General features: G+C 43.2%; 1 protein-coding gene across 1 annotated transcript in view; it reads right to left on the reverse strand.

Moving 5' to 3' along the window:
• The window catches only part of tafa5a (TAFA chemokine like family member 5a), a 167,049-nt gene extending 142,357 nt beyond the window's left edge, over positions 1-24,692 (reverse strand). Inside the window, exon 1 of the mRNA XM_021563372.3 lies at positions 23,708-24,692. Within this exon, the coding sequence (XP_021419047.1) occupies positions 23,708-23,819 (112 nt within the window). The 5' untranslated portion in view covers positions 23,820-24,692. The remainder of the gene's footprint in view (positions 1-23,707) is intronic.
• Between the last annotated feature and the right edge of the window lie 143 nt (positions 24,693-24,835).

A 24,835-nucleotide genomic window follows, 5' to 3' on the forward strand; every position in this document is an offset into this window, starting at 1 on the left:
CACACACACACACACACACACAGAGAACACACACACACACAGACATACAGAACACATCTCCTCTTGGGTCGATGGGTTCCTTGGCTGGCAGAGCTCTCTGCAGTGAGGGGAGGCAAGTGGGAGGGGAGGCGGACACCGCTCCATCTGTGCAGGGAACAGGGGGGCCTGGCAGGCTCCCTCTGCAGAGAAGATCAGCCACCCCCTCTCTCAGCTAGGCCATCATTTCCCTCTCTGCTTTCATGTGACTGGGACTGGAGGAGCAGAAGGGGAGTGTGACCAGACAGCCAGTCCAGTCTCCTCTCTCTCCCTGTTTGGCTGTTTGGTATAATGGCTAGACAATGCACAACCCCCCATAGAGATGACATATATTCAGTTCTATGGCACCAGACCATGTTGATGGCACAACCCCCACGGTGAACACATATTTATTTCTATGGCACCACCACCCATGTAAATATTGATGAATGTAATCTCGATGGCAGAGGCACCACTAGGGATGTAGTGGAGGGTAAACTGTGCTTACACACCTATCACGCTACATTAGCGTTGTTAGCATTAGTGCTTATGTAAGTGGCCAACGCTTGGGTTGTAATAGAATGGAAGTGTTCCATTCTTCAGAGTGGTTGAAAACTGACCATATCCTCCAGCAATCAGACGGCAGGGAGAGAGCGAGAGCGAGAGGGTCTACTATCTCTGTATGCAGTCCTCAAGGACCCTCGGGGGGAGGCCAACCCACATGTAACTACGGCGTTTAAATGAGCTGACAAGAAACTTAACAGATAAACCTCGGGCTCTATCAAGAGCTCAGCATGTTTCAAAGAAAACAAATACTCTAACCCGGGTCTGCCGGTCGACAGTGGGTGAGGCAACGAAGAGACAGGCAGCCTGCGGCTGTGGTCCTCAGGGGAAGGTAATCGATGGCAGTGCGACGCGGCAATATCAGTCCTGCTGCGGCTGCCGAGCCCAGAGAATTGATGAGACAGATCACAATCAAGGGGCAGGGGAGTGACTTTGATGAAGTTCCCATGACAGCTGTGGACAGAGAAGGGAGAATATATTTGATAGGTACTCCTCTTCTGTCTGGTAGTTGTATGGCCCTTTAGTCTCTCTGCCTCTTTGTGTCTGTGCATCTCTCTCTCTCTCTCACTCTCTTCTCACTGGAGTCATCAATCACAGTGAGCAAATGTTTTACTTGTTTATGTGTGTGTAATGTGGGTATCACTGAGCCCGCCCACGCAGTTGGTATGTAACTGCGGTGGAGCTCGTATACCAACACATCGATGCAACACTACACTGGCCATATACATTGGCCATATCATGTGGTGTCTCTGAGTCACTCTGCTCCTCATCCTCTCTCCTCTTTGGCCCTCATCCCATGGCCTGCTGGGATGGTATCTGGCCTTCTTTTTTTATCAACACACAGCCAGGTGCGTGGTGGGTTGGTTCCTGTCTGGCCTTTATCAGTGCTGGGACAGCAACGTCCTGGTTGTGTAGATCAGAGGTGTCGGAGCGGAGGGAATGGAGGTGGAGGAGGGGCCTGCCGCAGGGGACCGACGGGCCTGCCACATCAAAAAGCTTGCGGGGCCACACCACCATCCACATACACACGTGAGCGCGCTCACAAACACATGCGGGGCCACACCACCATCCACATACACACGTGAGCGCGCTCAAATACACATACACTCACACACACATTCTCACTCACACAGACGCTCACACACACGTGCTCACACACACACATAGGAAGTTGTGTCACTGTGAGAAAAGCTCATGACTAGGGTGTTAAGGTCTATCCGTGGGAGGGCCACTGGGCTGTCTCCTCCTCAAAGCCTTCCCACTGTTTGCCCCTAAGACAGAGATGCTTTGGAGAACGCTGTGGAAGAATAGTGGGGGATTTAGCTGCACAGCAAGCATTGTGCTGGAGTAGAGCAGCCAAAGAGTTTGAGAGGGAAGAGGTGAATCTCTGTTGAAATGGGATGATTGTAGCCTGTGATGCTTGACTTATCCAACATCATTGATCTGTGTTTGAGTAGTGCTAATCTTGGCTCTTTGTATTTTTTTGTTTGCTTTTTGTCAGAAGTGTAAGTTTGACAAGGACTTGTAGAGATAAAGCTGTCTACGGCTGTCTTACTTCACAACGCAACAGGCATTTTGTCAAATTTCTGATCGATTCAAATTGAAGCGCAGACAGTTTGACATTTGTGACATTTTGGTAAAACTTAGTTGAGTGTTTGTCCTTGATAATCAAAATGCATTGTGATTTCGTGACTTTCATAGACACGTTTCTCAAACATTGTTCTTCAAGTTTGTAATATTCGAGCACATTTTTTCAGATCAATGTGCATGGGTGATTTAGTATTTATTTTTTAAATAGATTGAAACATTCAAAATGAGAGCACTATAAGAGTGATTTTATAACGCATAAAATGAAATGACGTGAAATGATTGTAATACCGTTAAGAGATTTTCAATGACGAAGTTAACAACATACTAGATGTTCTACTGTATTCTGATCATCGTCAGTACGCCCTAATGGAATAGAGTTAATTGAACACTCAGTGACACGTAACAGCGATTTAACAAAGTACTAAAATCTGATATCGAACTAATATAAGTCAATGATATACTCTGAAATAGTACATTTCTAGAGTGGTCATAAAATTATCCCACAGACAGAGCAATAATCATTTTCTAAAATACATTCTCCACTCTCTGAAGAAAATGTGGAGAATAGAGAGTGAGAGAGGAAGAGAAAATACAAATAAAGATAATATCCCTTTTGGAAGATGGGGCTTAAAACAAATCTTACTGCCATGTGTCAAATGGGAATATTTTTTACTAAATCCAGCCCTGAATTCATACCTGTCTCTTATCATTGTTATGCAAAGCACACAAGGACATTCTCTCCAGACAATACCATAAAATAGAGAACCGAGAGCGAGAGAGCGAGAGAGAGAAGCCTGTGGCTGAGACACCAGGCTGATGATCTCACAGAGAGTATTTGGGAGGAGAGGGGGGGGGGGGGGGGGGAGGTGAGCGCGTTAATGAAAAGGAAGATAATAATTGGAGTCATAGACATAATTTGTATCTATTCAAATCACATTCAGGATCTGTCTTTTGACAGCAGGTGATTTCTGTGACAGCAATTAAAGCCGTGGGTATTTCAATTGTATGACTAGACACATTAGTATTGGAATTCGTTGGTGCCAGAAGTCTCAGAATATACTGCTTTTAATAAATATCTGTGGTTTGTATGGTGCCATGTAACGCATTGAGAACGAGACAGAGAGAGAGAGAGAGAGAAAAAGAGAGAAGAGAGAGAAGGGAGGGGGGTATAGGATTACAAGATGGCATGCACAGCCAAAATAAAGGACACATACCGCGCTACTTTCCAATGGTCATAACAGCTTCACTAATGGAATCCTGTATACTGGGCGTAATACCTTGGACTGCGTCTGTGTCTCTAGACAAGCTGGCCCTTGTCCAATGCAACAAACTGTTCTGTTTTCACTGTTCACTCTCCATGAGACTTATTGGCTTTGTAAACATAGTTCTATTAAAAAAACATTGTTTGAATGTACATATGAATGGGCTGAACTGCCTTTAGGGCCTCCACATCTACTGTAGGCTACCAGAAGCCACTTGTGTATTTCTTGTTACTGTTGTCATGTTTCTTCAAAATCGAACCCAGAAGCAGACCAGGACAAGGAGAGTAAGAAGGTATTTATTTACAAGTGAATGTGAATGGGTAGATATATCCAGGTGGCGTAGCGGGCAGCGGTGGTGAGTTGATGGGAGTAAATAGGTGGATCCAATGGGGTAGCGGAATCCTCCGATGACCAGGCGGGTATGGGGTAAATGATCCGGGTGAGTAACTGAAGACAGAAACAAACGGAGGTAAGTTTAAGGCAAGCAATACGTAAAAAAAACAACAAAACAAATTCTATCCAACTTGAGGCAGATACTATGGCACAACATACTGTTCATGGCTAACGATCCGGCAGGGAATGGATGTCAGGTCCGGGCTTAAGAAGAGGAGAGATGATGATCAGGACCAGGTGTGCAGATAGCTGATGGGATACAGGTGCGGGTAATCAGAACTCCCAACTGGCTACATTGCCCGGCAACCAGACAGGGTGCGTTCCAGGACGCCGGAAAAAACACTCCAGGACAGAACATAGGCAAAAAACAGACTCAGGAAATGGGATTTGTGACAACTGTAGAGTAACGTGAAAAGCATATAATTGTGGGATCTGTGTTACTTCACCTTCTCCAGTGCAGGTACACTCTTAAAAAATGGGTTCCAAAGAGGGTTATTTGGCTGTCCCCATAGGAGAACCATTTTTGGTTCCAGGTAGAACCCTTTCTGATTCCAGACAGAACCATTTCCGGTTCCATGTAGAACCCTCTGTGGAAAGGGTTCCTCATGGAACCCAAAACAGTTCTAACTGGAACCAAAATGTTTTTTACCTGGAAGCATAAGGGGCTCTTCAAAGGGCTCAATGGGGACAGCTGAATAACCCTTTTAGGTTCCAAACAGCACCTTTTTTTCATAGAGCGTAGGGTCTGCTAGGCTACTGTAAAGTACAGTAGTGGGAGTATGGACAAGCTACGTTTCTGGGGATATTTGATGTATTTTGCCTTGTGAGGAACAGAACAGTCAGAATGGATGCAAAGAAAGCTTACACACACACACACACAACACACCCACCCACCAACGCCGACACTGTCACGCTGGTATAAATTATTCGGGAGAGAGGCGCAGGAATGCGTAATAGTTTTTTTTATTAAGCACAAATTACGGCGTGCCGTGTAAAGGCACAGGGACAAAGACCAAACAAACACTATACAAAACACAGGGTCGAAACCCAAACAAAAGAGCGAGGAGTACCTCGAATAAATAACAAAAGCGCACAATGATTAACACACGGGACGAGACCCGTAATCATCTGCGCAATCCAAAATGGCACGAAAGCCAAAGCACACAGCACAGGTACTCACACGCACCAACGGACATTGTAACAATAATCGACAGGAAAATGGTAAACCAATTATAAACCAAAGATGGTAAACCAATTATACAATCACTAACCACTGGGAATATGGGCCAGGTGTGCGTAATGAAAGTTCCGGAGGGATCCGTGACACACACACAACACTCAAACTAGAAGTTAGTTAAAGAATAGTTTTAAAAAATGTGGTGCATATTTATGTTATAAACTTATCGTTCTATTTATCACATCAATTCAAGACAATTTATCACAATATGTATTCTTTTTTTACCACAACTGCCAAGCTCTACTCAGTCGGTGGCCATCTTGATTATGTAACAGATTAGAAAGCATTCTGTGAATTAGTTCACCCCACTATTCACGGATACAAGACTCCTGCTTGGCAGTTGGCACGCCTCTAAGTTTCTACTGCTTTAAATTGATTAAAGCGTGTTGCACTGTGATGAGAGAGCTTGGAGGATGGCACATTGCAATACAATGTAACACAATAACATTCAATAGAAAAGTACACAGCAGCCACAAGGCTGCGACAATATTTCTACAGGGAGAAATAGAATCAGTAGCTAACACACACACACACACACCAACAACAACAACAAATCCCTAGCAGATTGGAAACCAAATAGCACTTTCCTCAACCCTCTATATCTATGTTTGCTGGCATCTTGTACCACAGAAGGCTTGCTGTATTTATTTATTACAGAAAGAAATAGGCAACTTTAACTTGCTTCGTCTTGCTTGAGTCTGTGTATTTTCAGTTATAGCAGCAGCAGAAGCAGACATCGACATTTGAACTTGTCCCTAGTTCCCATTTTGTGAGAAACAAGGCTGTTCAATGAAAGCTAGGGAGGGAGGCCCACAGGATCGGAATGGTCAAACGGGTGTGAGCATTTGATTCTGGCTGAATTATCCTGGGGTGAGCTGCTTACTGTGGAAAATGTGCGGGTTATTTAAACGCGGAAATGCTCAAAAGCTGCTTCTCACAAACGAGCGCTAAATGCTGCATGATTCTAGAGAGATTGATGAAGCTTTTAAAAATCAAATCAAATGTTATTGGTCACATACACGTGTTTAGCAGATGTCATTGCGAGTGTAGCGAAATGCTTATGCATACAGGAACAGTGGTGGCCATCTTGAAGCATGTGGGGACAGCATACTGGGATAGGGAGAGATTAAGTATGCCAGTAAACACATCAGCCAGCTGGTCTGCGCATGCTCTGAGGGCGTGGCTAGGGATACCATAAGGGACGGCGGGATTGCGAGGGTTAACACGTTTAAATGTTTTTACTCACGTCGGCCACGGAGAAGGAGAGCCCACAGTCCTTGGTAGCGGGCCGCGTCGGTAGAACTGGGTTATTCTCAAAGTGGGTGAAGAACGTGTTAAGCTTGTCCGGGAAGCAAGACGTTGGTGTCTGCGACGTGGATGGTTTATCTTTTGTAGTCCGTGATGGTCTGTAGACCCTGACACATACTTCTCGTGTCTGAGCCGTTGAATTGTGACTCCACTTTGTCTCTATACTGACGTTTTGCCTGTTTGATTGCCTCATGGAGGGAATTACTACTCTGTTTGTATTCTGCCATATGCCCAGTCACTTTGCCATGTTTAAATGTGGTGTTTCGCGCTTTCAGTTTTGCGTGAATGCTGTCATCTATCCACGGTTTCTGGTTAGAGTAGGTTTTAATAGTCACAGTGGGTACAACATCTCCTATACACTTCCTGATAAGCTCAGTTACTCAGTTTCAGTGAATTCGTCAATATTATTCTCGGAAGCTACCTGGAACATATCCCAGTCCGGGTGATCAAAACAATCTTGAAGCGTGGATTCCGATTGGTCAGACCAGCGTTAAATAGTCCTTAGCACGGGTACTTTCTTTTTTTACTTTTCCTTTTAGCACGAGTTTGAGTTTCTGCCTATAGTAAGGGAGGAGCTAAATGGAGTCATGGTCAGATTTGCTGAAAAGAAAGGCGGGGAGGGCCTTGTATGCATCCCGGAAGTTGGAGTAACAGTGGTCTACTGTTTTAGCAGCGCGAGTACTACAACCGATATGCTGATAGAATTTAGGCAGCATTTTCCTCAAATTTGCTTTGTTAAAATCCCCAGCTACAATAAATGCAGCCTCAATATATATGGTTTCCAGTTTGCATGAAGTCAAGTGAAGTTTCTTGAGGGCCTTCGTGGTACCGGATTGAGGGGGGGGGGGGGATGTACATGGCCGTGATGTACATGGCCGTAATCAAAGTCAATTATCTTGGGAGATAATAGGCCGGCATTTGATTATGAGGTATTCTAGGTCGGGTGAACAAAATTCCACCATGAGTCGTTAATCATGAAACATACTTCTCCCCCCTCTTCTTCCCAGAGAGATGTTTATTCTTGACGGCGCGATGAACTGAGAATCCAGATGGCTGGACAGACTCCGACAGTATATCCAGAGAGAGCCATGTTTCCGTGAACCAGAGAATGTTACAATCCCTGATGTCTTGCTGGAAAGAAACTTGCCCTGATCTCATCAACTTTGTTATCCAGGGACTGAACATTAGCGAGTAATATACTCGGAAGCGGTGGGTGGTGTGCGCGCCTCCTAAGTCAGACTAGAAGACCACTCCAAGTACCCCTTTTCCATCTGCGTTGTTTTGGGTCGGCCTCTGGAATCAGTTCAATTGCCCTGGGTGGTGAGAACAAAGTCTCTACTTCGGGATAGTCATATTCCTGGTCGTAATGATGGTATTGCTGGTGAGTTACCGCCGGTCTGATATCCAATAGTTCTTCCCGGCTGTATGTAATTACACATACAATTTTCTGGGCTAACAATGTATGAAATAATACATAAACGACGAAATACTGCAAAATTTCCTAAGAACTAGAAGCGAGGCAGCCCTCTCTGTCCAGGCCATCTTGAAGAGAGGTGGGGAGTGGTGCATTGATGAGCATGTGTGTGTTGTGTTGTCGGTTTAAAGGGACCCCAAGGCATGTGTTCAATAGTAGAAACAGTCAAACAGTAGAAAGGGTTGGCACTAGCATGGCCATGTTGTTGGAGTGTCCTTACAAACTGTGATCATAGCCCTTCTCTCTCTATATAGTCACTCCCTCCTTTTGACTCCCCATTTAGCCGGTAAACACTGCAGTTTTACTCTGCAATAACATGCCACAAGCACCTAGATGTACAGTATTGGAGAATGTCCTTACAAACAGGGGTCACAGCCTAGTTACATCTCCCTATAAAGTCTTTATGACTCTCCAGTTAGCCAGAAAACACTGCAATTGTACTCTGCAATACAGTGTCCAGGGCTAGGTTTAGCCATTTGGGTGAGCAATTAGCGAAGTAACGAGCGTCAGTACTCTTTTTCATTCAGCCATTCTGTAGCACAGTCTGCTAAACAAGAAGATTAGTCAACCAATCAGAGTAAAATGAAGTGTGCTGTCCCTTGGCAGTACGGCGCATGGCGCGCGCTCCCAAAACGAGCCACTTAGGACTGAAATAGGACCCTTTTGAAAACCCAGCACAAAGCAAAAACATTTTTTTTACGACAAATACTCATGAAGAGGAAATTCAAAAAACCCAGCAGCTCAGCGTTTTGTCCCTTTAAAAAAAACAATCCCGGTTTGGTTAAGTGGCCTGCCTGTGTGTGTGTGTGTGTGTGCACGCACACGGGTGCATGAGCGTTTGTAATCTCGCCAGGACCTTGCATTTAATTGCGGCGGGCCTCCTCCACTTTCTGCAAGCGTGCATAATCATTCCATCCACTGTGATATCATCTGCTTTAATGTGCTATTTTACCATTCAGTTAAACCTGGCCAATAAATCTAAGAGAGATCTCCTTTAAATAGATGCTGGTTGGCTGGACCAGTAGTGGCTGGACCAACCAAACCTCCAAGCTGAGACAATAGGGATGGCGGCTCCCTCTCTCAGGATCACATCTTAACACCTTAGTGCCCCAGATAGCAATGATGATGATGATGATGATGATGATGATGATGATGAGGACAGTGTAGGTGAGTGCGTGTGCATATTTCTGTCCGTCTGTCTGTGAATGCTTGTGTGCATCTATGAGTCTCTCCTCTCTGTCTGGTGACTATCCATAGTATTCATCCATGTGTATATCCCAACAGAAAGAAACACCGCATGCCATTCATTATTTCTAGCCAGAACATCCCACACTTCACTCTTGGCTTCACCATGTGTGGCCCTGTCTATTTTCTCTCCCTACGCCCCATATCAGAGGTCAAGGTGTGGCTTTTGAAATGGAGACGACGGAATCCACTCAATATCCAATATCAGAGCGTCAAGGTCGCAATGCAACGTTAAACCTTTTTTTCATTTGTGACATTTGCAGTGGACTCAATTATCTCCGTCTATTCCATGGAGCACAGTGGAGAGATCCTATGTGACCTCATTATGGAAATGACAAAGACTATGTCCCAAATGGCACCGTGTACCCTGTAGAGTACAGTACACTACTTTTGAACCATAGGGCTCAGGTCAAAAATAGTGTACTATATGGCAGACACTGAAATGGGTCCCATTTGGAACGCATAGACAGCAACCAAAGACATGATACAGCGAGTTGTGAAATCCAGAGATTATACACAGTACCAGTCAAAAGTTTGGACACACCTGCTGTCACGGTCGTCGGTGGAAGAAGGTGAGGACCAAAGCGCAGCGTGGGAAGTGTTCATGTCTTTTAATTAAGTAATAGAACACTTGAACAAAACAATAAACGACCAACGAACAGTCCCGTAAAGGTGAATGACAAAAAAACACTAAACAGGAAAATAATCACAAACAACTCAAAAGTGAAACCAGGCTACCTAAATATGGTTCTCAATCAGGGGTAACGATAAACAGCTGCCTCTGATTGAGAACCATACCAGGCCAAACACAGAAATCCCAAAACATAGAAATAGGAACATAGACAACCCACCCAAACTCACGCCCTGACCATACTAAAACAAAGACATAATAAAAGAACTAAGGCCAGAACGTGACACCTGCTCATTCAAGGGGTTTTCTTTATTTTTACTATTTTCTACATTGTAGAATAATAGTGACGACATCACAAATATGAAATAACACATATGGAATCATGTAGTAACCAAAAAGATTTCAAACAAATCATAATATATGTTATATTTGAGTCAAAAGTTTGGACACACCTACTCATTCCAGGGTTTTCTTTATTTTTACTATTTTCTACATTGTAGAATAATAGTGAAGACATAAACACTATGAAATAACACATGTAGTAACCAAAAAAGTGTTAAATAAATGAAAATATATTTAATATTTTAGATTCTTTAAAGTAGCCACCCTTTGCCTTGATGACAGCTTTGCACACTCTTGGCATTCCCTCAACCAGCTTCATGAGGTAGTCACCTGGAATACATTTCAATTAACAGGTGTGCCTTGTTAATTTGTGGAATTTCTTTCCATCTTAATGTGCTTGAGCCAATCAGATGTGTTATGACAAGGTAGGGTTGGTATACAGAAAATAGCCCTATTTGTAAAATACCAAGTCCATATTATGGCAAGAACAGCTCAAATTAGGAAAGAGAAACGACAGTCCATCATTACTTTTAAGACATGAAGGTCAGTCAAGCCGAAAAATTTCAAGAACTTTTAACGTTTCTTCAAGTGCAGTTGCAAAAACCATCAAGCGATGAAACTGGCCCTCATGAGGACCGCCACAGGAAAGGAAGACCCAGAGTGCAGAGGATAAGTTCATTAGAGTTACCAGCCTCAGAAATTGCAGCCCAAATAAATGCTTCACAGAGTTCAAGTCACAGACAATTCTCAACAACTGTTCAGAGGAGACTGCGTGAATCAGGCCTTCATGGTCGACTTGCTTGGGCCAAGAAACACGAGCAATGAACATTAGACTGGTGGAAATCTGTCCTTTGGTCTGATGAGTCAAAATTTGAGATTTTTGGTTATTTTTGGTCCTTTGCTGGTGACACCGTCAGTGATTTATTTATAATTCAAGGCACACTTAACAAGCATGGCTACCACAGGATTCTGCAGCGATACGCCATCCCATCTGGTTTGCGCTTAGTTGGACTATCATTTATTTTTCAAGAGGACAATGACCCAACACACCTCAAGGCTGTGTAAGGGCTATTTGACCAAGAAGGAGAGTAATGGGGTGCTGCATCAAATGACCTGGCCTCCACAATCACCCGACCTCAACCCATTTGTGATGGTTTGGGATGAGTTGGACCGCAGAGTGAAGGAAAAGCAGGCAACAAGTGCTCAGCATATGTGGGAACTCCTTCAAGACTATTGTAAAATAATTCCAGGTGAAGCTGGTTGAGAGAATGCCAAAAGTGTGCAAAGCTGTCATCATGGAAAAGGGTGTCTACTTTGGAGAATCTAAAATATTAAATATATTTTCATTTATTTAACACTTTTTTGGTTACTACATGTGTTATTTCATAGTGTTCATGTCTTCACTATTATTCTACAATGTAGAAAATAGTAAAAATAAAGAAAACCCTGGAATGAGTAGGTGTGTCCAAACTTTTGACTTGTACTGTATATTTTCCTGTTTTCTTTATCTCTCCAATACAGTACAGAGGGCAGCTAGGACTCATTATTAGTTGCTTCCCCCCCTCTCCCTCTCTCTCTCTCTCTCCCTCTCTCTCCCTAATTGCCCCCTGACACCCTTTTGCAATCTCGCTCTCGTTCTCACATACACACACACACACACACACACACACACACACACACACACACACACACACACTCTTAATATATTCCGTAACAGTGCGAAAGGACTTGCTAACTACCGTGCCGGCATTTGTCCTGTGTGTTAGGGAGGGTTAGCAGGGAATAACAGGCGAATTGTGATCTCTTCCCGAAACAACACGACAGACCACAACAGATGTCATAACCGTAAGCATTAATATGAATGATTACAAGGTCACAAATACATGGCACACTATTCCCTACATAGTGCACTACCTTTGATCTGGGGCCCATAGGGCTGTGGTCAAAAGTAGTGCAATACTTAGGGAATAGTGTGCCATTTGGGAAGCAACCCCAAAATGAATTGTTTTCATGTCATGCTTTTAAATGATGTCATTCGTATGAATAATACATATGTTTCTTAGGGAGTTCTAGAAACTGGGGTTGTTCTGTTGTCTTTGATCTAGATGCAGTGGCGTCCCTCGGAATGTCCTCCACAGGCTAAAAGGAAAAAAATATGAAATGATGAAGGAATGTTATAGAATGATTATGCGTGTGATTAAATAAATTGGAGACGCGGAGGGATAAGAAAGTAATTATGAAATAAAGAGTTTCTCCACACTGGAAGGACAAGTGCAAGGACCAATTGCTGTCTGTCTCTAGTTGCTGTCTTCCTCTCGACGTTGACAAATTAAGTAATTACATTTGTGTGAAGCTGTGGGATTGGTTGTCACTGGATAGTGGAATGGTGTTAGCTAACACCCATTACTGAGATTCACTTGAGGGGCTGATAAATCTGGCAGACTATCATATTAATGAATTTCACCATTATACATAATACCCCACAATCCTATTTTGGTTGATTAAAGGGATGACATGTTTTTCTATGCTAAATATGATCAATATTATGTAATTTTCTGTATGGTAGGAGTAACTGCTTTTCCAACTATCCTTCTTCAGCGCACACACACACACACACACACACACACACACACACACACACACACACACACACACACACACAGGCAACGCTGACACTCTATAGCATAGGCTTCTCATTAACATCAAGGAAATGGCACCCTATTTCATATTTTCTTCTGACCAGGGCCCATAATGCTCTGGTCAAACGCAGTGTGCTGTATAGAGAATAGGGTTCCATTTGGGACAACCACAGGATCTTTGTTGTTCCACTGTAATGGACATTCCATATTCTAACCCCGAGGTGCTCCACTTACTGTAGATAACTCACATGCCATGCCAGTGTCACTGTTACAATTAAACACTTTATCACATGCTTAAGGGTTAGAGAGAGAGAGAGGGAGGGGGGACAGAGGGAGAGAGTTATGAGAGAGGAGGGAGAGAGGGGGGGAGACAGAGAGAGAGGGAGTGAGAGAGAGAGGCACAGAAAGCGAGAGAGATATTCCCCCCATCCAGAAGCTGCCAGGCTTAACCTAGCCATGTTTGACATGTAGAAAAGTATCAGCTGGAATTACCCTGCTACAGCTGAATGGATACCTTCAGGCTTCATTTCCTGGTTCTCTCTTACAGAAAATGTCTTATAGGGGTGTCTTATCCCTTCCCTCTCTCTGTTTCTCTGTCAGTTTCTCTCTCTCCTCTATCATTTCTCTTGTCTCTCTCTTCTCTCTCTCCTCTATCATTTCTCTTGTCTCTCTCTTCTCTCTCTATCATTTATCTTATCTCTCTCTTCTCTCTCTCTGTTTCTCTGTCTGTTTCTCTCTCTCTCCTCTATCATTTATCTTGTCTCTCTCTTCTCTCGCTCCTCTATCATTTATCTTATCTCTCTCTTCTCTGTCTCTGTTTCTCTGTCTGTTTCTCTCTCTCCTCTATCATTTCTCTTATCTCTCTCTTCTCTCTCTCCTCTATCATTTCTCTTATCTCTCTCCTCTCTCTCCCTTTCTTCCTCGCTCTGTCTTTCTTCCTTGCTCTGTCTTTCTTCCTCGCTCTGTCTTTCTTCCTCGCTCTGTCTTTCTTCCTCGCTCTGTCTTTCTTTTCCTTTTCCTTTCCTTTATTCCTCGTAATAATAGCACATAACACTACATACAGTTGTCCAGAATGTGTGTGGAATGCCAATTTCTTAACGATACTCAACTCTGCATTCTGAAAGGACATTGTGTGTAAGACCTACCACGCATGACTGCATGCTGAGATTTGCATATCAATCACATGAATTGCTAAGTATAAAGAAATACCACATCGTCCAATGATTCCAGTCCAGAAATGGCCTATGACCTGTGGGTCCATCAGTAATCGCTCCTGTAATACAATCCGTTGAGTATCCAGGTAATGCAATTTACGGCATAGTGCCAAGAGAAGACAGACTGTCCCATTTTTACACCGGCCTGAGAATGAGCCATACATTTCAACACTTGCTCATATCCGACTGTGGGTAAAGTGCTGCTGTCCATCTACCATATAGATTCATGTAGATGTAAGATAGAAGATGGTATGTAGATGCCATTTACCATACACTGCACTGGATTTGTAGCTCGTGTGTTTCAACTGCTAAAACATGTCGCAGGGCCATAGCCTGTGATAATATCTTCAGATCAACGATCCTAACATTAGCTCTGACAGTCATAACCTAACGAAAATGCACTTATTAAAACTTCCTAGTATAGGTCTGTTATCGTGTTAAGCGTGTGTGGGGCTCCATGGCAGGACAGCAACAATTGATTGAATAGAGTTGACCTCAACGCCATTAGGTGCCCCAGCAACATGCATCAACCAGGCACGGTTCCTTATTCTGCCGATTAACTACCTCTCAGGCACAGAGATGAATGGTCCTGTCTCGTCTAATGTAATATTTGTTTCTACTCCTTGAAGTCTCCACTCCTGCTAGTCTCCGTCTCCATCTGACTTCTTCATTGTATTACCTCACACTTTATTCCCAAGACGGACTGGGGAACTGTGGGTCGGCGGACTGAGCATTTTCATCCATCTGCTTTTGTCTCATTGTCTAATAGGTTTTTTCTTTCTTCCTTTGCTCTCTCTCTCTCTCTCTCTCTCTCTCTCTCTCTCTCGCTCTCTCACTCTCTCGCTCTCTCGCTCTCTCGCTCTCTGCTCCAGACGTTTGCTGTCGTTTGTCTGTGAGCTGTCTGTCTGTGACGGGGCTAAGGCCCTCCAGGAATTCAAAATGCCATTGTGGCATTTTTTTTTTTCTTCAAGCGATTGCTTTTTTTCAATAATAAAGAGAAGTAGCTCTAACCGTCCTCTGTGAATGTATTTACTCTCCCTCAGCGAATCAAACGGACTTTCTCTTGTTCTCTCTCCAAGTGTCCAGACAGGACCCTAGGTGTATTTGATCCTGTGTGTTTCTGTTGTTGTACGTCATTGTGTAACCAAATGATCACTCTCATATGCCGATCAATGATCAACTTTGTAAGGTACAGGAAAGGCCCTAAACTCATCCGTGTGAGATGTCAATACCCATGCATTGTGCATGCTGTTTTAATGCCCATCAAAAATATATTACATTCACATCAACTCACGATGTGAGCGACATGCAGCATTTAACCAGAAATCATCTCTATAATTGATGACAGACTCACTGATGCCAGAGCTAAACACAAACACATGTAGGCTAGTTTGCTCACTCATATCACGCTTAATAAAAAAACATGTGTAGGCCGACAGTGAAATGGTTACATACGACGCACGTGACTAATAAAATGTGCTTTGAATCGTTATCAATGACATTTATGAGAAAGTAAACAAACTAGCTGACATGTGTTTGATATTACAGCCTGTTGTTTTTCGGCATAGGTGTCAGTTACATCAGCTTTCACATTGAGAGACCGAGGCTTTCGAGAGACAACACGTTCTCAATTGAATATGTCAAAAATAGTGACATTGAACCATTGTGGTCATTCATAACCCAAGCTGATATGTTTAGTTAGGCTAGAACGCAGCACCAGATACCGGCACTCTACCCTGTGAAACCAAGTGAATGTGAACCGCTTTCACAACTCTCACCCCTTTATAGGCCCCAAGGATCTGTTAACGTGTCATCTAGTCAACAAGCCTCTCTTGTGGTGACCCTACACAGGCAGTAGGGGGATGTACAGTTTTCAGAAGCTGCAGTTTCACTGCTGATCGAGGTTTTGAAAACAGAGCTACAAATATCCACAATATCCATCTCTTTAACTCGTTTAACAGACAAGCTGGTAGTTTATAGTGTAACAGATTAGATTTTCTCCAAAAACACAATGTAATTATCTGCATAATTTCCAATCCCCCATAAATATATATATTTCTTATTTTCTTAAATATCTTCTCATTCTTTATTATTTTCCCCTAACCCTACCACCCTCATGTATTTGGAGTAAACTAATGGACGACAACACTTAGGCTTCTACTTCCAGCTTATACAGACTACATACATTTTGCAGACATGGTACATTTGACCCTAGCTATCTTTTTAAATCTTTTATTTCATCGTTCAGCAACCCTCAACCCCTCCCATTTGTTATGTTTGTTTGTGTTTGTTTTGTCGTGGTAATCTGTAAACATAAACAACCGTGGTGACAGAGACGGATTGTCATGCTGGTTTATTTCATCAAAGCTATTCTCCTGGGTGTTTCCCAACGTGAATTGTTGGAGCAGATGGAGCCAATGAACAAGATGGTGATATGTAGAAGATGGACACTGGGCTTGTAATTGAATGGCGTGTCTTTATTTGTCCTAGGTGTTACCAGGTATGAGGTATTGGAAGAGCAGATTGAGACGGCAATAATCATTGATTTTTCCCCATTACACAGAGAACAACATAGTGTTGTCTCTCTGAATGAATTTTGTTTTTACTTTTATCCTGGACCAAAGAAACAGGATCATTACTTCTCTAGGAGACTGGATTTATTCGAAACAATCAATATTCCGATATATTTGAGCTACGTCCAGCAATATCAAAGACATATCTGATCATGTGGGTGAACTTATTTGAGCATCATCAAAGGGATAGTTTGTTGAAGATAATCGTTAAGGAATTTGATCAGACTTGGACTCCATCGGTGGTACTCTGGTAGTGCAGGCAATGGAAACGCCACAGTATTTGAGACACATCCCGCCAATATCACGAGGCTAATCAATATCAAAGACAAAATCATCAAAGTGATCATCAGCTAACGGACGTGAACAGTATCAGCAGCAGATAACTACGTCATCGGTTACCACGCTGCTCATGCATTATATACTAACTATGATTTCATCACTTAACAATGTTTTATGAGTCACAAAATCCTCATCTTCTGCCAACATTTCTCTGGCCCATCTGTGATACATACATTAACACCACAGAGCTGGGGAACTTTCTCCAAGTCCTGTATGACACCCATGGTCACACCATTTGGTCAAGTAGCTCCATTTTCCCACACAGAGATGCATTATGTTCTTTCGTTCTCCTTTCTGTTGGTGAAAACTTCAACACGTCTTGATAGTTATAGATGTGCACGTGGACAGTGGCTCAATTTCTATACCCAGAAAAATGCCCTTCGTGCAACGCCAGAAATATAATAAGATGTTCAAATGCAGGCTTGTTTACCTACTAGTACTGCTTGGATTTTGAGGGCAGTTCCTTTTCATCTTGCTGCAGCGATTTCAAACACATTGATGTCTCAGGCAAGTTTCTCAGGCTAGGTATCAGGGACTTGGGTTATCAGATGATATCCTACTGGGTTTTCTCCATGAACACCCTGAGGGCTGAGTCTACAGTGCTACAGGAGGCTACAGGAGGCTTGTCAAGTTCTGACCTTAGTTTTTTTTAATTTTTTTTATGTCTTTGTGTTAGGTTGGTCAGGGCGTGAGTCGGGGTGGGTTGTCTATGTTCCTTTTTCTATGTTATATTTTCTACGTGTTTGGCCTGGTATGGTTCTCAATCAGATGCAGGTGTCGTTCGTTGTCTCTGATTGAGAATTATACTTAGGTAGCCTTTTCCCACCTGTGTTTTGTGGGTGATTATTTTCTGTTTAGTGTGGTTTGCACCTGACGGAGCTGTTTCGTTTTTTTTCACGTTGTTCTTTTGTATTTCAGTGTTCAGTAATAAAACATCATGAAACATCATGAACACATACCATATTGGTCCAATATTTCATACTCGTCGTCAGACGACGAAAACAACCGTTACAAGGCTACAGAAGGCTGTGTTCCCCATGCACCGTTGGAAGGCCAGTACAATATTATCGATTCGGGTAGAGCAGACTAAGGACGTGTAGATAAACAAACAGAACAGAGAGCATTAGAAGATGCTTCATCTAAGACAGTGGGATATTTGTGGGGGTGTGTGTGCCGGTGTTGGTGTGAGCCGGGTGTGCAGTGTGCTGAGTGACATGTATGCTGAGAATGTGGGTGTGAGTCAGTGGGTGTCTAAAGTGAATGGGGATGTGTGGTGGGCTGTAATGACTACTGAAGATGTGTGGGGCGGTAGTGACTCATAGTGGTGTGTTACAGGGGCTGGTGGTGCTGCCGGGCCTATCTCTGGCAGCAGGTGTTACATCAGGACCAGACATGATTCATCTGCTACTGCTGGATTTGACCCTGAGGGTGAGAGGTACAGCAGGGGAGAAGGGACAAACTGTACAGGCTTCCCTTCACCCACCTTCTCCCTCTCTGATCTCTCTCGCGATCAGCGTAAGCACCCTGAGAAACAATATGCTCCTGAGATCCTACTTATAGACAGTCTCCCACACAACACACTGAAACAGCACACACACACACACACACACACACACACACACACACACACACACACACACACACACACCAACACGCTTTTCCCATTCAGATACATGCAGTGATAATGATCCAGCAGCATCAACATCCCGACCTAACCTCCCAGTACAGCTTGTTAATGGCCCAGCGTTTGTTCTACTTTGCATGTTCACAACCATCTGACTGATATTCACGTATTAACCCCACAGAGGACCCCAGTCACACACGTTCCTATGGTTCTAACTAGCACTGGGCTAACGTTATTGGCGTTTAGACTTTTATCTCTATGGCCTCATCGTTAGCAATTCAACGCCAACAAGCAGAGCCAATGAATGAGTAAACATAATATCACTGGAACAAACAAACAAACGCATCTCGTGTCACATCCAGAGGAGGGAGCTACAGTGCACTTATAAAAACTGTCTCTATAACTAAATATATGTGTGTGCAATTCACTTAAAAACTATAAATATTAACAGTGACTAAGGACATCTTTTAAACGGAGTCAGGACGTCCATGGGAATGAACTAACCCCAGTCTTTGACATGCTGTTGGTGAATTAAGCTGAAGTGTCATCTCTAGTGTGCAGCCTTGTGTGTGTCTCTCTCTCTCTCACACACACACAGACACAAGCACACACTCCCTCACTCTCTCCTCCCTCTAACTTTCTCTCGCTCTCTCCTGCTCTCTCTCTCTCTCTCTCTCTCCCCCTCTCTCTCTCTCTCTCTCTCTCACTCTCAGCTGCGTCTGTGCAGATCTCACAGTGAGACAGTAATTGTGAGAGACAGTTACCATATGAGTCACAGTCATAATCATAGACCTTCCATTTATTTCCTCTCTGCCGCTTATGGTCACACTCGTGAGAAAATAGGTGTCACGCGGAGCATGCACTGGTATGTGTGTGTGTGTGTTTATGGTCAATAATACACGAAGTAAGATGACATTGCTCTTTAATATATGCCAATTACAACATAGACTAGATTCTCTTTAGCCCTATATACTGTTGGACACCTCGCATGGATGTCCTAGATGGCTACAATGAAGAGCCTGGAAAATAATTGGCTAATTGTTTTAGGGGGTAATTGTTTCCAAAAACCCTGTTACTGAACGCATGTCCATAATCTGTAACTCCTTGTCCGTCCATCCGGAATGTATAATGTGTGGATATCTCCAAACTGGCACCTATAACTCTGCTGCTCCAGATTATTATTTTTTTTGGGGGGGGGGGGGGGGGGGGGCTCAGATGGTTTCTACACAGATAGCCACACATTATACAATCGGGATTATACAAGGAGTTACGGATTATAGATATGTCTTCAGTAACAGGATTTTCAGAAACAAGTACCTCCTTAAAACATTTTGCCAGTTATTTTCCAAGCTATATATGGCTAGATTGTCCTTGTTTTCGTGCTGCCATTTCCTGACAAACATTATCTGAAGTCTTATAATGCCTGGGGACTGGGCGACTGGGCCAAAATATCATATAATTATATATATATATGTGTAACATTCTTCACAGTGTGACGGTATTTTATGTTTTTGAATAGTAAACGTTCTAAATATGCTTCATGAGTAGTTCATGACCCCTAGGGTGGCCACACAAATTAGATGTGATTTCAATGGGGCTTTCTCCATTCTGATTGTTTTATTTTGTTCAATCCAACTCCAACAACAATTTCATGAATTCCGTCATTTCCTGCACTCATTTGTTAGCATTTGCACACTGTGCCACTGTGCATGATATGGGCACAATATCTAGGCCTAATTAAATGGTGAACTGTTGGAATCATCTATAGCTGGAATATACACTAAGTGTCCCAAATATTTGGACACCTTCCTAATATTGAGTTGCACCCCCTTTTGCCCTCAGAGCAGCCTCAATTTGCCAGGGCATGGACTCTACAAGGTGTCAAAAGCATTCCACAGAGATGCTGGCACGTGTTGACTCCAATGCTTCCCACAGTTGTGTCAAGCTGACTAGATGTCCTTTGGGTGGTGCACCATTCTTGATACACACAGGAAACTGTTGAGCGTGAAAAACCCGGCAACATTGCAGTTCTTGACAAACCCAAGCTGGTGCGCCAGGCACCTACTACCATACCCCGTTCAAAGGCAAGTACATATTTTGTCTTACCCATTCACCCTCTGAATGGCACACATACACAATCCATGTCCCAATTGTCTCCAGGCTTAAATATCCTTCTTTAACCTGTCTCCTCACCTTCATCTACATTGATTGAAGTAGATTTAATAGGTTACATCAATAAGGGATCCTAGCTTTCACCTGGATTTACCTGGTCAGTATATGTCATGGAAATAGCAGGTGTCCCTAATGGTTTGCATACTCAGTGGAGTGGGCAGCACTTTGAATATATTGTTATTTGACATGACAATGAATGAAGAAGCCAGGGAGGAACTATTGTGAAAGAGTAGGAACCAAAGTGTTGGTCAGGGTTTCCCAGAGGACACTAATTAGATGTTAGATTACATGTTTTCTCTTATTTCATGTAGCTAGCGCAAACTAACATATTTATGCTTTCCCTATTCCTCTTTGATTTAGAAGATACCATTGCACAAACAACATGGTGATCTTTGCCTACACCAGAACTGGTATCAGGCTGTATGAGCTAGCTACGATTGCTTTGACTATTTGTACATTTAGCAAGCTAGCTAGCCAGCTTACTTACATTAGTGGCTAACACAATTTATTTTACCCACAACTTGCTAAGAAAAGACAAACTAGCTGTTTGCAGACAGTAAGACACACTAACTAATTGTGTAAATATAGAACGCTTGTGGATTTATATTAAGAACCAAAGTGGAAATCAACTTTGTTGTTAACATCTTGTTGCATCTGACCATGCATACAGTGTGACGGCATGGCAAGTGCTTGTGACTCCGTGGTTGTTTTGTTGAGCAACAACCTGAGTGACGGGGCAGGGCTTGGTGTGGGATGCACATGGGAAAGCGACATGCCGGAGGAAAGAGAGAGAGAGAGAGACGACACGAGTAGCAAACGGAGTCAACTAAAAAAACTGACATAACACGTGCCAGAGTGGCGTATCACATTTAACAAACATTGAAATATCATTATAGAAGGTAAAGTAAAAACCCATACCGGTCCGTGCATCACTACCGGTAAAATACAGTACACCGCCCAGCCCTAGTCCAAACCCTCTCATCCAGCTGATGTAATCACACACACGCTGTACTTTCATCTCATACCCAGCATAACAATTATGGATCAGCTCTGGCTATGTTTCTGTTCTGTGACTCACAGTAGAGAAGCATGCCATCTGTTGGTCAGCCAGTCCAGTCAGGTTCTGAGATTCATGTCAGAGACCACAAGTAGGTCAGGGCACTGCTTCAGAAGCCATTTTGGATAGGGGGAAGAGTGCAGGAGAAACAGGTGAAGGTGGACAGGAGAGTAGGGTAGAGGCAGCCTAGGACGAGAGAGACGGGACTGGACAGGAAACGGGAAAGGACAGACAAGAGGGACAAGCCAGGACAAGGAAAGGGACAGCGGAAGGAGTCAGACCATGGTAGAAAAGACAAGCCAGGAGGGAAGAAATGGACAAAAAAGGTAGGTCAGGACAAAAGGGAAGAGACAGAGAGGAGAAAGTGAGAAAGAAGAAATCATCAAGGAAAGGGACACATGAAACAAGTGTAAAATCAAGTTAGAGGCAAACAGCTGTTTGCAGTAGGGAGGATCAGTATGGCTCTGTAGATGGCTGACCAGAGCAAACAGCCAACATTGCAGAAGAGAACCTCCCTCTGCATTTTTTTTTAATATTGTCAATACCAGAATATGTGGGGAATCTAGTTTCAGGCTTTTCTTTTACACCTGCTATGTTAGGTTTCCACCGAGGAAGAGTTGCTACACACACACACACACACGTTTACACACACAGACACACACTGATCTGGAACATCCAGAGAAAGACTGGCCACTGATTAAACAGTCACAGTCTCTATGTGATCGAAACACACAGGCCGTTCATTCTCAAGACAAAAGAGAAGAAAATGAAAAAAGAGATTCAATTCCCTCCTCGGCTTTTGCTGCAGCCTATAATGAACCTAAGACTCTGGAAGAGGAGAGGAAATGAGTCCCGTGTAGCTCAGTTGGTAGAGCATGGCTCTTGCAATGCCAGGGTTGTTGGTCAATTCCCACGGGGGCCCAGTAGGAAAATGTTTGCACTCACTACTGTAACTCGCTCTGGATAAGAAGCTCTACTAAATTACAAGAATGTTCAATGAAATTCTAGCGAAGAGGAGGGATCTGTTGTTGTGGTAAATGTGGCCCCTAGACAACGGAATTATTGTTAGTCATTAGCTTAAGTGCTAATAAAATAGCTTAGCTTGTAATAAGCTTATCGCGTTTAATGCACCACTAATGCTTCCTTTCCCATACATATTCACACATAACCCATAGAGCCAACTGGAGATCTCTCTCAAGTGAATAATACTGGCATGGCATGCTATCCTTTCGTGGTCAGAATACACAGATGAGTTAGGGCTGAATGAATGTCTCTCTCTAAGATGACATTTTATCTCAATGAGACTAACCTGGGTGGGCTAAATGAAGATCATAATAAAGAAAAAAATAAAGACGAAATGTAGATTTTTCATTCATGGCATTCTCTTCATTTAAATGTGATGATGAGGAAGCTTCCACCTAATGAGTCTATCACAGTCCAGTGCAATCCAACTGCAACCAGGTGAAATACGGCAATGATCTAATAGCACAAACAGTGGCTGACGCATGATTGTCCTTTCCACAGGGTGATGGTACTGAAGTAAGCCGCCAACTTGACAATTCCACACATCCAACAGAGTGAGTGTGCTACTCTTATTATAAACTGTGTCCTTATAAGTAAATTATTTGTTGCCTCTGTGTGTGTGTGTGTGTGTGTGTGTGTGTGTGTGTGTGTGTGTGTGTGTGTGTGTGTGTGTGTGTGTGTGTGTGTGTGTGTGTGTGTGTGTGTGTGTGCGCGTGTGTGTGTGTGTGTGCGTGTGGGCAAGGGTGTGTGTAATTGTGCATACGTGAGTGGGCGCGTTCTTGCATGAGATCGGTACTGTTATCCAATAGCCTACTTTTGAAACGATATTAGTTCGACTGCAATGGCAAAACCAATAACCCTTGAAGTGATTTCCCGATATTGCTGTCGCATAATTTTCATGTCAAAGCAGTAGACAGTGACACCACGGTCACCCTATAGTCTACCGCAGCAGCACTTTCTCAATATGAACCAATATGACCAGGGAAAACTAGCCAGAGGACTTACCGCAGTAGACGATTAAGAGACTCGTCAACAGTATCACAACCCAGAAAGTTGAAGACATCCTTGGCCAGGGGTTGGCATCCGTACGTTTAGTCAACCTTAAAGCCGGAGCCATTGAACAGAGCGATACCCTCTCACAAAAATCAAAAGTAATTTCACCAGCCGGGTCTTCCTCTCACGAAGCGCCTCTCTCCACGTGTAATCCTTGGAAAAAAACATGTTGAGAACGAACCTCTCATTGCAAAAGCTCTCATATGGCTATGCACCCGGTGCGTAAAAAAGGTAGCATCTTCTTGAGGTTCGCAGTTTAACGCTTGGGAACTCCCATGTGACGCAATTAAATGTTTCGTATTCCAAAAATAACCCACTTCTTAGTGATATTTGTAGAAGTAATAGGCTAGTTCAGGAGAATCAGGAGAATAGGTTTGGCATCCTGAAATCGCAGTATGATCTCCAATATGATTGCTATAAAGGACTGAAAGATGCAATCACGTGTACCGCAACGTCGTAAAGCTCCTCTAATTCAACTGTGCTAGAGGATGTGTGAATCGTTTACGCTCCCAGGCAAAGAAAAACACTGGAAATATGTAGTTCGTCAACAATGTCCTTTTAAATCTGATAAAGAATAGCATATGGGATCTACCCTAGAAAGAAAGTCCTTAGAGATCACAAGTCACTATCGACTGTCCTCAAACCCAAACTTGTAGATGATCACCATCATGCGCACAGTTATTCTATACTGATAGAATAAAACGGAAGATGGAGAGAGAAATAACGAGAGAGAGTGTGAGAGAAGTAGAGAGTGAGCGCAGGATGCGTCGTAAATTCCCTCCAAATGATTTTGAGACTAGAATGTCCGTTATATCGCTGGAATAAAATCTATCCCCAATAAACATCTAATAACATCTAATAATCTAATAATGTGGTTTCTTCAAGCAGCCCTCCCTAAACTAGCATACTGGGATGCTCACAGGTGGCGTGTGTGTGTGTTGATTTTTAGGATAGAGTACAGGCTGTATCTGTTAATGCATTTCCTGGAAATAATCAAAATCACACACATACATATCAAACACAACATTGTTTCATCTGTACTGAACATAGTTTATGTCCTATAGTGTAGAAACATTTCAA

Source organism: Oncorhynchus mykiss, chromosome 15 (assembly GCF_057628025.1).
Source record: "Oncorhynchus mykiss isolate SJ-2025 chromosome 15, ASM5762802v1, whole genome shotgun sequence".
NCBI lineage: Eukaryota > Metazoa > Chordata > Actinopteri > Salmoniformes > Salmonidae > Oncorhynchus > Oncorhynchus mykiss.